The sequence below is a fragment of the Gorilla gorilla genome, chromosome 17, assembly GCF_029281585.2.
Source record: "Gorilla gorilla gorilla isolate KB3781 chromosome 17, NHGRI_mGorGor1-v2.1_pri, whole genome shotgun sequence".
Lineage (NCBI taxonomy): Eukaryota > Metazoa > Chordata > Mammalia > Primates > Hominidae > Gorilla > Gorilla gorilla.
This window is the reverse complement of record NC_073241.2, coordinates 83,913,968-83,929,506: the sequence shown is the minus strand read 5'-3', so window position 1 is coordinate 83,929,506 and position 15,539 is coordinate 83,913,968. Positions and strand designations below refer to the sequence as shown.

General features: G+C 36.9%; 1 protein-coding gene across 2 annotated transcripts; it reads right to left on the bottom strand.

Moving 5' to 3' along the window:
• Positions 1 to 849: 849 nt before the first annotated feature.
• DYNAP (dynactin associated protein) lies at positions 850 to 12,541 on the bottom strand. 2 transcript variants are annotated; one of them, XM_063699347.1, is made up of 4 exons: positions 12,434 to 12,537; positions 9,001 to 9,125; positions 5,241 to 5,405; positions 850 to 2,528 (listed from the first exon to the last, which is right to left on the bottom strand). In XM_063699347.1, exons 1-4 carry the CDS (start codon positions 12,450 to 12,452, stop codon positions 2,196 to 2,198), a joined length of 642 nt encoding a protein of 213 aa, XP_063555417.1. In that variant the 5' UTR covers positions 12,453 to 12,537; the 3' UTR covers positions 850 to 2,195. The 2 variants fall into 2 exon arrangements, with proteins under 2 accessions (XP_063555417.1, XP_063555418.1); XM_063699348.1 differs by lacking the exon at positions 5,241 to 5,405 and having other exon boundaries at positions 12,434 to 12,541.
• Between the last annotated feature and the right edge of the window lie 2,998 nt (positions 12,542 to 15,539).

Genomic DNA, 15,539 nt, shown 5'->3' with positions numbered 1-15,539 from the left:
TGTTCCGCACCAACTATTGAAAAGACTATTCTTTTCCCACTGAATTGCCTTTGGACATTTGTCAAAGTTGAATTGACCATATGTTTGTAGATCTCTTTCTAGATTCTCTATTCTGGTCCATTGATCTATGCTTCTTTCCATTTACCAATATAACACTCGATTGCTGTAATTTATGGTGTGTATACACACACACACACATTGGAATATGATTCAGCCTTTAAAAGTCTGAATACAGACAAATATTTATATATATATATATATCAATCACATGTTCTTGATCCATTCATTCACTGATGGAAGCTTAGATTGGTCCCATATCTTGACTACTGTGAATAATACTGAAGTGAACATGGAAGTGCAGATATCTCTTCAAGACACTGATTTCATGCCCAGCAGTGGGATTGTTGGATCATATGGTAGTTCTGTTTTTAATTTTTTGAGGAACCTCCATACTATTGTCCATAATGGCTTTATTAATTCACATTCTCACCAACAGTGTACAAGGGTCCCTTATTCTCCACATCCTCAATAACATTCGTTATCTCTTTACTTTTTGATAATAGTCAAACTAACAGCTGTGAGGTGATATCTCACAGTGGTTTTAACTCTAAATTCCCTGATGGTTAGTGCTGTTAACCACTTTTTCACATACCTGTTGGCCATTTGTATGTCCTCTTTGGGAAAATGTATATTCCAATCTTTAGCCCATTTTTAAATCAGGTTATTTGTTTTTTTGCTATTGAGTTATGTGAATGCCTGATATATTTTAGAGATTAACAACTTATTAGATATATAATTTTCAAATATTTTCTCCTATTCTGCAGGCTGCCTTTTCATTTCATTCCCTTTGCTTTGCAGAAGCTTTTAATGTAGGCAATAATGTTATGTTAGCAAGAACTAGACTCACATATTGTACAATTTCAATTTTGGGGAAGAGCCAGTGTGGCGAGTAGTTGTAGGCTAGTATTACTGGTGATAACTAAAAGTTAACTTAATATAGAACAGGTTATTTTGATGACTGATGCTAGTTCTATCAAGTTTTAAGTGGTAATGTTGGCATTTGTAGTTGCAGGTTCGGATGTGTTGACAAAAAGAGTCAAACTCTGTAAAATATTTTAAGAGATTAATTCTGAGCCAAATATGAGTGACCATGGCTCACGACACAGCCCTCAGGAGGTCCTGAGAACATGTGTCCAAAGTGGCTAGGGTACAGTTTGGTTTTATATATTTTTAGGGAGACACAAGACATCAATCAAATACATTTAAGAAATACATTGGCTTGGTTCAGAAAGGCAGGACAACTCAAAGTTGGGGCTTCCAGGCTATAGGTAAATTTAAACATGTTCTGGTTGACTATTGGTTTAGTTTATCTGAAGACCTGAGGTCCATGGAAAGGAATGTTCAGGTTAAGATAAAGGATTGTGGAGATCAAGTTTTATTGTGCAGAGGAATCTCTCAGAAAGAAGACTTCAGAGAGAGAGCAGGTTGTAAAGTGTTTCTTATTAGACCTAAAAGGGTGCCTGGCTGTTAGTTGATTATCTCCTGGATCTGGAAAGAAAGGAAGGAAAACAAAGGGGAAAGGATATTCTCTATAGAATGTGGAGTTTCTCCACAAGAGACTTTGCAGGACAATTTCAAGGTATGGCAAGGAAATATATTTTGGGGTAAAACATTTTGATTTTTTTCCCTTGTTATGCCAGAGTCAGATTAGAAAGTAAGTCACAATATACAGGGTTAAATAAAACCCATCTGATGAGAATTTATGGTTTGTAGGGCATGACTCCCCATACCCCTTAGAAAGGAATTTGGGCAAGATAAAAAATCAGAGCTTAGTCCTCAGATGAATAGGTGGAGATTATACATTTTTGGAAAAGAGTGATGAGCATTGTTACTGTAGGCTAAGTAGAAGTTACAGTAGTTATAGGTTAAGTGGAAGTGGTTGCAGATTCAGTTGAAGGGAATGTAGTTGTTGATTCAGTCAAAGAGATGGTCGAAGTGGTGATTATTTGAGTTGTCAAGTAAGTTTAAGTTGAAGTAGGACTTGATTTTGTTGAAGATGTAACGGTTATAGAGTCTGTTAAAGTGACTGCAGCCACGATTCCACTTGAAGATAGGAGTAGCTATTATAGTTGCAAACTGAGTTGAAGTGGTAGAGGTTAAAGTTTCAGTTGAAGTGATGGCTATGGCTGTTTAAATTATAATTGATCGGTAGGTGCAACAGTTATAGGTTCTGTGGAAGTGGTGGCAGCTGTAGCTGTTGAAGTTGTAGTTTCAGTGGCTGTACTTGCAGGTACAGTTGAAGTGGTGGTCACTGTAGCTGGACAAGCAGGAGAGGGTGTTCCAGGTTTGACAGTCACACACTCTCCATCATTTGTGGATAGCTGAATAACAACGGAGGAATTGGCAGATCCTTTGTTATTCACCAAGCATATTATAAGTACTCCAATTGCTGTCATTATCACACAGGCTAAGAGACAAGCCAGGAAGACTTTCCACATAGACCAGTCATTGCGGCAATATTCTTTTACCTAAGCGTGTATATAAAAATATCAGCAATGAAAAACAAAAATGCTTGTAATTTATCATCCTTTTTATATTACTTATAACTTATCGGGTTAACATCATTTGAGTCACTATGTGTCTTTGAAAGATGGGCTTGAAGTCCATGTTTTCATGCAGGTGGAAATAATTGTCTGCTGTCCCTTACATTAGAAGAAAGACAAATCTGCAAAATCTCATCTTCTCTTATTCTTTTTTCCATTTGTCTTTTTTCTTTTTAACAGACTTTATTTTTAGAGAAGTTTTAGGTTGACAGCAAAACTAAGCAGGAAATACAGAGATTTCCCACATCCCTCCTGCCCTCACACATGTTCAGCCTCACCAATTGTCAACTTCTCCCATCAGAGTAGAACATTTGTTACAATTAATGAACCTACAATGATATACCATTATCAGATTACTTTAGGGTTCACTCTTGGTGGTGTACACTCTATGGGTTTGGACAACTATATGATGACATGTATTTACCATTATAGTATCATGCAGAGCAGTCTCGCTGCCCTAAAAAATCCTCTGTATTCCTCTTATTCTTTCCTCTCTCACCCCTACCTTTTTTTTAATATGAGAACAACATCTCATATTTTTGTTGAGAAGATTAAAAATAACATTGATAAAGTCACTAGTTTTCAAAAGTATTATTTTTGTTTTGGATGCAGTATAATATAGAATTTAGAATTTAGAAACTAGGGCTTTGGAGTCCAACAGATTATTTCACTATTACCTGGATGAAAGCAAGATCTTCCAGGAATAGAATACAAAACTCAAACCTTTCAGACAGAATACAGTAGGTCTGAAATATTACAAAATATGTGCCATGGTATTTGTTGGAAGACTAGAGTTTCATGAAAAGCCTGATGACACGAAGACAGCAGCGAAAGAATGAGGGCAATGGTCACCAAGGCCAGGGAAATGAGGGCCACTAAGACCAAGTTAGCCCTAGGACAAATAACGTCCTCTTTCCTTGATGGGAAGCACTGAAAAGGAGGTTCAAGAAAAGAAAGTGGCAAAAAGGCTTATGTACATCTGGGAGAGAAGTCTATAATACTGCATCACACAAACTTAAAAAGAGCCCTTTAGTGGAATAAAATGCACATGATCAGACAAAAGGAAACTAAGTTCTCCTCCTGCTTTGGCCCCTTCTGGCAAAAACCGTACGAGTTCTAGCAACTCTCTAAACTTTCCTGAGCCATATTTTCCCTAATTGTTAAATGATTTAATGGGACTAGATCAGTCATTCTCATCACTAGTTGTACATTAGATTCATCTGGGTAGCTTTTAAAAACCATTGTTGTATGGGCCCCACCCCCCAGAGTTTCTGATTTAATTAGTCTGGGGTGGGGCTCAGGCACTTGATTTGGTCTTAAACAGTCCCCAGGTGATTCTAATATGCGGTCAAGTTTAAGAACCAGCAGAGGCTGGACATGGAGGTTCATGCTTGTAATCCTAGCATTTGGGGAGGCTGAAGCGGGTGGATCCCTTGAGCCCAGGAGGTTGAGACCAACCTGGGCTACATGGCAAGACCTCAACTCTACAAAAAATACAAAAATTAGCCAGGCATGGTGGCATATGCATGTGGTCCTAGCTACTTAGCAGGCTGAGATGGGAGGATTAAGCCCAGAAGGTTGAAGCTGCAGTGAGACATGATTGTGCCACTGTGCTCCAGCCCAGGTGACAAGAGTGAGAACCTGCCTCAAAAAAACAAAAAATAAAAAATAAAAATAAAAAAAAGAGCTAGCAGACTCAATGTTATTGAAGACCTCCTTCAATTCCATGATTGATATGGATTACTTTACCTCTGCAAACAAGAAGAAACATTTTCTAACTCCATCCTACTGAGCTTACTTATTCTTTCACATTGTCCCAGAAACAGTATAAAGTTCATATTGTTTTGTCCAGAATCAAGAAACAAGCCTCAGAGGCTCTCTACTGAGTCTCTATAGCAAAACTAAGCAGCGAAAGGAAGGAATTCCAGAGTCTGGGGAACAAAACCAAACTGCCAAGCCATATTGGTAATTTATAGTCAATGTTAAATTTCTATACAAGGGCTGAAGACTTAAAGATACAGTCGTGAGGTAAAGTTCATTCAGCCTACAGGACATGAGGTCGGGAACCAAGGAGAGCTGAGTCTGGTCTCCAAAGCTAGTGGAGATGCTCCAGAGAACAGTAAGGTTTCTGTGTTAAGGTCGTATACACCAGAGGCCAGAACCCAGGGAGCTAAAGAAAGTGCCACACACAGGTTCGGAGGCTGCACAGAGTAAGAAAATAAGGTGATCGCCAAAAGAATAGGACCCATGAAACTTTAAATATGACAGTCTCCCATCAGAGTCTAATGGTGAATTAAACCCTAATATTGCCAACATTCTTATTCATCTGCCCCTCCCTAACCTTGCATTTGCACCTTACACTTATTCCTTTGATTTTCATGTATGTTCTCTATCTATTATAGATGTTTGAGTCCCCGATTAGAATGTTAGCGCTTGGAAAACAGAGACTAGCAAATATTTATTTTCTTGTGAATTGCCTCACAGTGACTTGTACCTATACTGAGAATACAGCAAATGCTTAATACAAATATAAATGAATTAAGTAATTAAGTACATTTCTTGGGAAAGAATAGGCAAAGTACATGCCCATATAGAGCACATCCCAACCTGAATAAAAGCTCCCGTGCTACACATTACCTGTGTGTTACAGGATTCTGACTGTAGACATCTTGAATGTGCAAGGACTCCTGGGTTCACGCAGACCCCAGTTAAGTTGGGAGAGACATCACTGGTTATATCATTTGAAGGTAGACACCAGCATATGGAACTGTGAGCCTCTTGGTCATTTGGATGTGTGATTGGCTACAAAGGCAGAGTGGAAGTGAGTAGGAAGCCTAGGAAACCATGGTGTTGAGTTGCTAAAATATAATTCTTCTATCAAAAGTACCTAAGAGTATGACTTTTAAAAGGAATAAATGTTTTCTTATCCCCTGAAGATAAAAAAATCTAGACAGATTATTATATATTATACTTTAACTAATTTTGGTAGGTTACTAAAGTTCTAGTTCAGGAATGTGTATCCTCTTCCTCATGATATTACATAAATGGATCGAATATCCTTATGGTGCAAGCTGCTGTATGTGGAACATATATTAAGAAGCCTCTATAAGGAAGAGGATGGTGAGCTGAAGTCCCTGCATCTTATTGGGTACAACCTGTTCAGGTCATTTTGGAAATGAAAATATTGAAGTGAAAAGAGTTGAAATGGTTTGTCATCACAACACAACGGCTAGCACAGGAGCTCAGACCTTCCGGTGTTAAGGCCCATGTACTCCACTACACTATACTAGGAATAGTATATTCTTATGCTATGCCATACTATGCTAATACAGTAATGTAGTATATACTATACTACATGATACTAGTGAAAAATTCTTACACAAAGTGACTGCTTTACATAATTCATACCATGCTCTATCCAATGGAACTTGCAAGCCTATGGCAGTGACACAGAAGACAAATCATTTGTCGAATTTGCAGTATGTTTTTGCTGGGTTCCTCTTGGGCATAGAGCAATGTAAAAACAGTCCACAACAATACAGGTCTCTACTCTCAAGGAGTCTATTTGCTAACAGGGAGGCAAAACAGGTTAGTGTATAATTAACAAATAAATGCAATAATTGTAAATTATTCAGAAAAAGAGGTAAATAAGGATTGAAAACAACTGAGTTGGCAGGGAAAGACTTTAGGGAAGGGGTGTGTTAACAGAGGGGAAGGATAAGATAAAGTGAACATGAGAGAGGAGTAGATTCAGGAATTTATGGATCTTGTGGAAAAGTTTTTTGTTTTGTTCTGTTTTGTTTTGTTAAGATGGGATCTCTCTGTGTAACCCAGGCTGCAGTGAAGAGACACAGTCATGGTTCACTGAAACCTCGACCTCCCAAGGCTCAAGCAGTCCTCTCATCTCAGCCTTCTGAGTAGCCAATGACTATAGGCATATGCCTTCATGCTCATCTAATTATTTTTGATGTTATTTTTCGTAGCGATGGGGTCTCCATATGTTGCCCAGGATGGTCTAGATCTCCTGGGCTCAAGCACTCCTCTGGCTCTGCCCTCCCAAGGTGCTGGCATTGTAAGCATGAGCTTCTGTACCCAGCCAAAAGTTTTGTTACATATCAAACATAATGTAGAATGATCTAAGGCTCTTCATCTCACAGGATGATAATGTTTACTTTCTAGGTGTGAATCAAGGTTATCTTTGGCCACTCCTATCAGCTTCAAAAGGAGAATACTAAAATTACCCACTTACAGATTTGCTCATATGATCACTAAGTAAACAACTGCCAAATGCTTGTAGCAATGTCTGGCACATAATACCCACTGAATATGTGTTAACTATCATTCTTGTTATTAGTAATAGTATTTTAATTACTACTGCTACTGCCACTAGTTGTCTTTGTGTTGATTTAATAACCCATTACTAATAGTTATAGAAATTACTGGCCAACCAACCAGTGAGTTCCATGAAAACTGTCAAACCAGAATGATACATAATCATTGACCCATTAGGAATTATTATTAAAAATATAAAATCATTAAATATAGTTAAGATGGGATACTCCTGGCAGTGGACAATTAGCTAAGTTAATTTTTTCTGTAAGTATAATATAAAAGAAATAGATATAGATATCAGTCCCATGTTTATCAAATATGAATAAACAAAATTCTACCTACTATTCATTATGCAAATTTGAAAAAGTTGAATTTATCTTTGTTAATACCCTTGCTTATTTAACTAGGTGCTGATCCTGTTGTTTTCATTACATCCAATTTGCTTGTGGCTGGTGAACCTGAACATTTTAATGCCTTTGCAAACAAAGAGAAACTCACTCAGTGGGGCAGTTTCCCAGAATTTTCTGGCCCTGTTAGAATCCTGGCCCTTTCAGAGAGGAAGGTGATGGGTGGGTCTATACTAAGGATGGGGAACCTGTGATCTAGGCCCAGTTTGCAGCCTAAGTAATAATTTTACTGTGTCAGGTTGCTCTGGCTCTTACTACAGGTGGAGTCTCTATTCAAAACTGGAAGAGTTGAAGAGCTGTAAATAATGTTTAACCAGCATTAGCATAATCAGCATTAGCTAATAATGGCCACAGGCAACTGAAATGCATTAGCTGTACTTACTAAAGTACATTCGGTAAGTTTTTTACCCAAACTTTATAAGGATTAACTTGAGATTCCTTAGATCCCTAACAGAAAAACAAGGACACCAAAATTTATTTTCTGTGTGTTTATAATCTTCAAATACTTTTTAAATTCCATTATAGAATTTGGTTTGAAGAGAAAAATATTGTTATATCTATGCCTGAATAATATAATAAAGTAAAATATTTAGTCAGCTATCCAGTTATATGCTGTAAAAAAAAGCAATGTAAGCTAATATTTGTAAACATCTTTACATTTGTTATTATCTAGAAAAACTATCAAGATGATACAAACCTGACCAAGGATAATTTTTTTTTTCCATCTGAGTATTTGGACATCTTGAAGATCCGATTACAGTGTTGCCTGAGCAACTGACCAAGCCGACTTCCAGACACCAACCCAGGGACTGAAGATCTTGGTTCTTTTGGTGAACCAGAAATCCTCTATAGGATTCTTGTATTAACACTTACTGAGAAACAGGACTTTCTTCTTTGGTTTATCTCATGAGTTACACAGGCTGATTACCACAGCTCCATACGACAAAAGCAAGCTATTTCTTCACACGTGTTTCATTCATTCTGCTGGCAGTGAATTTTAACTCACTATTTTAATTTTCATTACATGTCCTTCCTTTTTTCTGAAGTCAAAGATTATTTGGTTGGATATAAATAGATACATAATCTGTATATGATACAGATATATGATTATGATAGCTATACACTGAAGGCTTGGTTTTTGGTATAAAAATAGTTTTTAAAAAGCAGACAAAATAGTCATATTTTGACACAGAGCAGGTATTTTTGGAAGTTTTCTTTCTTAGGAATATTAATATCTAGAATTAATATCTGGTTTTTCAGCATATTAAGAAATCTGAGTTCTGACAGGTCTAAAAATTCTAAGCATCCAATTGTAAAAATAGAACTTAATAAATAAACACTGACATCACTGGAGTTTATGTTTACATGAAGGTGAATATAGAAAGTTAAATGGATCTATTTGTATATCCTATGGCCATAGAAACATTTCTAATACTTTACAGCTATATATATTTAAATTAATACCTAAATATTTAACATAGCAAAATAAAACATGAAAGTTACAGCACAAAAATTGATACAGGGTTGCTCTTTATTTTGGAGAAGAATGCAAAATTATGATGTTGGCTAGATAGTAATAAAGAGATTAAACTGCTTTTAAATGCTGAAAATGAAACTGTAATATAGGCAAACTATCAAAATGGAGCAAGGACACTCACCGGCTGGTTTTCAGAGTGCTCAACGTTCAATATGTATTTTCCATGCTTTCTGTCCATTCTTGAGCTGCCAATATCACAAGCTTCTCTCCAAGAATATTTTTCAATTTGTTCATTGCCCTTTATATCTGCAACCATGAAACAATTAAAACACTGGTGGAAATCAACTATGATGCATCAGTACAAGTGTGGATTAAACTAAATACTAATTATTCACTAAAACAGGATCCACCTTAGAGGAGGAAATGAAATGTTAACTGCAGAAAGACGCAAGAAAACCAGTACTTCCTCTGAAAGCTTTTGTGACTACTCCCTCTGAAAACCTTACATTATTCTTCCGTCTCTCCTCTTTAGTCCCATCATTCAGGAACTCACCTTTTATTTTAGGACCGACCCCAGAAAAATGTTCTGAGATAGAAATTTATCATTGCTTGCTTTCTACTCAAGCACAAAAGCCTCTCTCCCCTTGTTCGCACCATCTCTTAGGTACCCATGACCTTAGGGACACTTCACCTTTTCAGTCCCTGGGTTGGTGTCTGGAAGTCTCTTTGGTCAGTTGCTCAAGCAATTCACACTCATTAAAAACTATTAGAATCAATTTCCTAGGCAATAATGTCAAAGGAGTGATGGAATATTGAAAATCTTTAAGAAGAGGGTTTTTTTATTTTGGTCAAAAAATCTAGTTTGTCTTAAATTGTAAAATGATCATCAATTCTTGTATTGGTTTATTCACTCAACAAGTGAGAATATCGAGTTTCAAAAGTGTGCCAGGTATGTTTGTAGTGCAGAAAGTTCCATAATAAAAAAAAAAATTCCTATTCTCTTTGTATATGACACTTTTGGATTCTGAATATTTTTAAAGTTTAATCTTTGAAATTTCTCTTATAAATGTATTCAATACCTTCAGCTTGTAAGTTTTACCCTCAAGCTGCAGAATATAAAGAACATGGAAAGCTGTCAAGGAATTGAAAAACTGGGAAAAAAAAATTGTTCTAAAGAGGAGTTTAAAATATGATGATTTGCTACAACACGGATGAACCTTGAGGACATTGTGCTAAGTGAAATAAGTCATCACAAAAAAGACAAATACTGTAAATTTCACTTATATAACATACCTAGAATAGTCAAAATCATAGAGACAGAAAGTAGAATGTTGGTTGCCAGGGGCTGGGAGGAGGCAGAAATGGGGAGTTATTGTTTAATGAATACACAATTTCAGTTTGGGATGATAAAAAGAGATCTGGAAATGGGTGGCAGTGATGGTTGCAGAATATTGTGAATGCATTTAATACTCTTAACTGTATACTTAAAATGATTAAGATAATGAACTTTGTGTTATATGTATTTTACCACAATTTAAAAAGTGAAACACAAACAAAAACATAAAGATTTACTCTTCTTGAAGCAAAGCAAACAGCCGTGGGGAACAAGGGACCAACATGGGTTGAAGGTGTCAATAATATTAAAAATGACTTTTGAATTACTTTTTGATTGACTTTTTGATTCATTTGAAAATCAGAAGAGTATAATTAAACCAATAATATATATTAATTGTATATTTTTAAAATATTACTACAATTTTATTCTGCAAAAACATTTCATTTGGCAGTAGAGCCACATAGCCACAGTGGAAGTGAAACTCCATTACTATTGCTGGCATCCACACATTACATCAATGGCATAAAGAGTGGAAGATTATTCTTGTCACTGGAGTCTCACCCTCACAATCTCTAACCAGCCAAGCAGTTACATGACTCAGCCACAAAATTTGGGAGAAAATTTTAAAATTTAAAATCAAAAGGAATAGTAACATAAAAATGAGACAACACATTGTTCTATAGCTAAATATACCATGTGAAAGTCAGATTTTTATTTTGCAAAGAATATTTCTTCACCATGTATTATGAACAAACCTGGATTGTTAGAATGACAGACAGCATGGATACCTCTCATTACCTTGTCAGAGTCGCCAATAAAGGATCTTTGTTCTGAGCAGGATTTATAACCAAAAAGAAATCTGAAAGTCTTGTTGGCTGACATGTGGTTGAGAGAACTCTGATAGCTGGCCATTTTTTCCACTCTAAGGCAGCAAGGGGAGGGGGCTGTTTTTCAGTCATCCAATAAAGAAGTGAATTGGCTGTTGTCTCAAAGCCTAGGTCAAAGTTGATTTTTTAAAATCATCTTACTCAAAAATTTTCTTACATGAAATTTTGATACGCTCTGATTATTATTTCTTTGGTCTACTGATAAACTGAGAGCCAACATGACAGCTTCAGCCATGTGATCTTAGACATTTTAGGGAAAGGGATTATTATATTTCATCTTTTTTCAGACACAGAATTTCAAAGCCTAAGTAAAATGCTGACATGCAACCCAAAAAGCATGAAAGATCCTTGTGAAAAAAATAGAAACTGAACAATACATTTCCAAACTGCCCTGTCAAAATTACCAAAGAAATTTGAACCAATCATTAAAAGTAAGAATAACAACTGAAACATTCTGTAAATTCATATATTTTTTTCACAACACAATTAGCATGTTCTTTATTGTATTTTTTACAAAGCTGAGCCAATACTTACACCAAGTATTCCTTTACTGAATCAAAAGTAATGAAACAGTATTTAACCAATAAAATTGGATTAGAAAAATTAGTCCTATTCAAAATAGAAACTTCAGGAGGAAAACATGTTTTGATTTACATCACTGAATTTTCCAATTCCAAATGTAAAGTTTACTTATAAATTTTAAATATGGTTATACTGACAAAGCACAGTCTTCCATTAATTTATTCCCAACTGGAGGCCGGGCGTGGTGGCTCACACCTGTAATCCCAACACTTTGGGAGGCTGACGTGGCCGAATCACCTGAGGTCAGGAGTTCAAGATCAGCCTGGCCAACATAATGAAACCCTGTCTCTAAAAAAATACAAAAATTAGCCGGGCATGATGATGGATGCCTGTAATCTCAGCTACTCAGGAGGCTGGGGCAGAAGAATTGCTTGAACCCAGGAGGCAGAGGTTGCAGTGAGCCGAGATCTGCTATCACACTCCAGCTTGGGTGACAGAGCAAGACTCCGTCTCAAAAAAAAAAAAAAAATTATTCCCAACTGTTTATTGAGTGCCTAATGTATCACAGGCATGTCTGAAAACTGGATATCAAATTAGTAGCAACCAAGACAGACAAGACCTCTGCTTACAGTCTATTCTTTCTTTATCAAAAGCTTGACTTTTGATTTTAACTTTCAAATTTGTTTGAAGTGTTACTATTTTTGTTCAATCAAAGAGAATGTTCTCTTTTAGCTTTTTGTATGTTGGAATTAGAGAAAGGACCATAATGATAAACATAAATGATAAATATATAACAACTTCTACAGAATAAAAGGCAACTGTATAATTCACCTGTGTTTGAGCACAGCGACTAGGAATTCATGACTTACCTAGAAGCTGGTATTCCATTTTTGGGTGACTTTTGCTGTTTGAAAGTTCTTTCTCCTATAGATCCAAAATTTTCCTTGTCTCTCTGGCTGACTTACACCCTGATCCTCCTATATGGAGAGACCCAAAATAAACTATTTTTTCTTCAGAATATGGACATACAATCCCTGATACACAATTTCAGAAATCCAAAAGGCTTTGCAAACTGAAAATTAATTTGTATGTTTGGCATAAATTTATTTGGCAGTAAAAATTAATATAAACAAGAATATATTGGGTCTTTAATAAACTTAGCATGGTTATTTATATGTTCAATTACAAAAAATATTAATGTGTGTTTCAGGCTACTAACACGTGTTGTGTAATATGCAATATATGTACCATATTTCATAAAATTTAAAAAAATTTGAATTATGAAACATATTTAACTCAAGCTTTTCACATGAGGTATGATGGGTTTGTAGAAACTTTACATTTTTTTTATAGCCAGGACCTCACTGTGTTGCCCAGGCTGGACATGAACTCCTGGGCTCAAGCAACCCTCCCACCTCCGCATCCCAAGTAGCAGGAACTCCAGTTGTGCGCTATCACACTCATTTGTGTAAAATTTTACAATTTTTTAAAGACAGTTACGTCCCTCCTTATTCTCATCATGTTGGAAAACTATTTCATAAAAGACTTGAATTAGTAAACTGACTCTCATGACTGCCATTTTAAAACTGTGAATGAGAAGAAAATATAGCTTCATCAATTGTGAAAAAATATACCATTCTGATGGGAAATGCTGATGATGGGGGAGGCTATGCATGTGGCAGGGACCATCAAAACATATTTTTCCTCTCTGTACCTTTTACTCAATTTTGATGTGAATCTAAAACTACTCTAAAAAATAAAGTATATTTGAAAAAAGAAGAAAAGAATAGCTTTAATTGCTGGATCACAGGAAATGGTGCTACCCTTAGGCAATCTCTGACATAGATTTGATTTTACCATAGTATTACTGACATTATAGAAACGTTTATGTCCCTTCCAATTGGTGTACCACACTGCTCAAAGCTAATCTTTGTAATACCTACAAGAATTAAGTAGTAGTATCCCCACTTTTCTGATGACACATGTATGCTTTCAGTGACCTTTTACAAACTCAAGTTAAGATTAGAGTGTGTGGCTCTCAAGATACCCATTCGTTTCTTGTCTGTGGCCATTTATTAGTGTCTAGTGTGTACCACACTGAGCCCTAAGAAGGATGGGGGGAAAAGGGAAAGACAACTCAGAGCTTGAATTCACTGTCAAGATCATACAACTTTGGCACCTTTAGAGATTCTGATGACATGTATCAAGATTCATCAGGGAGGTATGGATATTTACTGGAAGCTTGGGCAGGGTGGTGCTGCCACCTGGAATTAGACCGGTCCATGAAAACAGAGATGGCTGGAATTCAGGTTTCTAAATAACACAGAATTTAGCAACTCCCAGGGTGGAGACATGTCTCATCATCCTTGCTGACTCTCCAAGTTCTGTCCAAGCATGAGACAAATGTTAGGACGTTCACAGAGTATGAGGATCAGCAATCAGCTGTGTGGGCCTTATTTTTGTGAACATCAAGGCCCCAGCTTTTGGAGCTGAGGTTTATCCATCAGTGGGACTACAGTTTTCAGGGATGAACACAAAAAGATTAAGGCAGGGATCCAGGCCTCATGAAAAAATTGCAGCAGATAGACTGCTTATTAGAATCAGAGCTCAGAATGAAACTCTCAGAAAATGTCAGGTTTAAAAGATGGGGCAAATAGAGAAACTGGGATTCATAAGGTCCAGAACCATAACTAGGTTATCAGATCTGGACCCGAGATTGGGGTCAACTCAACCTAGGATCAGAGTGGGGTGCAAGGGCTCAGCAGTGTAACATCATAGCCCTGTTCAGGGCTGCAGTAGCCAGGCTCGGCGTACAGTGGGCAGTGCAAACCCAGCAGTCTCAGAGTTCAAAGTTAGGACTTGGCTCCTTTCATCCACCTCACTGTGGATGGAGAATGGGGTGGTAAAAGACGAGAGCTCACGAAGCTGGAGCAGCTCATAGAACTCGTACCTGAGTCAGGTTTGGATATGGAACAATGATGGGAACTAAGGCAGGACTGAAGAAGGCTGTGATGAATTCAGCTCAGAGGAGCTGGTGAGGAGCAGCAGGTAGGCAGGATAGTGAGAGGAAGTGAGAATTAACCACTGGGACAGTGTTCAAAATATTAGGAAAGCAAAAGAAGTGATCTTTGAGGGATGAAGCTGGTGACAGTTTGGAAGAGGCAAGTTCACATCCAAATCTTAAAGGTCCTCAGTGCACATGAATGGACAGAGAGAAGGAAGGAGAAATTGTAGAAGAGAGAAGCAAAGACCACCATGAAGTGGTAGAAAGAGGCAAGGCACTGGGGGAAAGTAGGAAGAGTGGTCTGGAGGTAGAGTAAAAGCTAGAATGAAAATCGGTATTAACTAGATTACATAGGCAAAGAGGAAAGAAACGTCAGGATGTGAATTTTAAAATATGAATTGAAAAATGAACAATACAATAGTCTTTGGAGCAAGAAAATACATGAAAATTAGATGTAGAATAACTAGTTTTATGGCCTTAGTGTTAGTTAAAAAAGAAAAGAAAATATTATAAATATCCCTAAATTAATTTAGATTTTAATACAATCTAGTCACACTGTTAACTGCCCTTTATGTCCCTTGTAGGGCATTGGATGTTGAAATAGAAATAAGGATTGCACCCTCACACCTGAGGAGGACCACATATGATGGTCCTCCCAGTTTCACGTTTGCCCCTCTTTGATTCATTCCTCTCAAGGTAGCCAGAATACTGTTTCCAAAATGTTAGCCTGTTTATATCACCATCCTGCTCAAAACCCCTAAATAGCATCCATTGCCCCAAGTCAAAGTCTTCTCATGGCCCACATGTCTCTGAACTTTCTGGCCTCTGCCTGCCTCTGAATCCCCATCCTGCACTGTTTTACACATCACATACCATGCCCCAGCCACACCATTTTTAAAAAGTGCATTAAGAAATATTGCAACTACACGAAAAGGTATAAATAGCCACATTCCCATTGCTAAATAGCCACA

Coding starts and splice junctions, on each gene's coding strand:
- DYNAP (XM_063699347.1), bottom strand. Junction 5,406..9,000: donor AGCACTCTGAAAACCAGCCG/GTGAGTGTCCTT, acceptor CTGCCTTTGTAG/CCAATCACACATCCAAATGA. Junction 2,529..5,240: donor CAGAATCCTGTAACACACAG/GTAATGTGTAGC, acceptor ATACACGCTTAG/GTAAAAGAATATTGCCGCAA.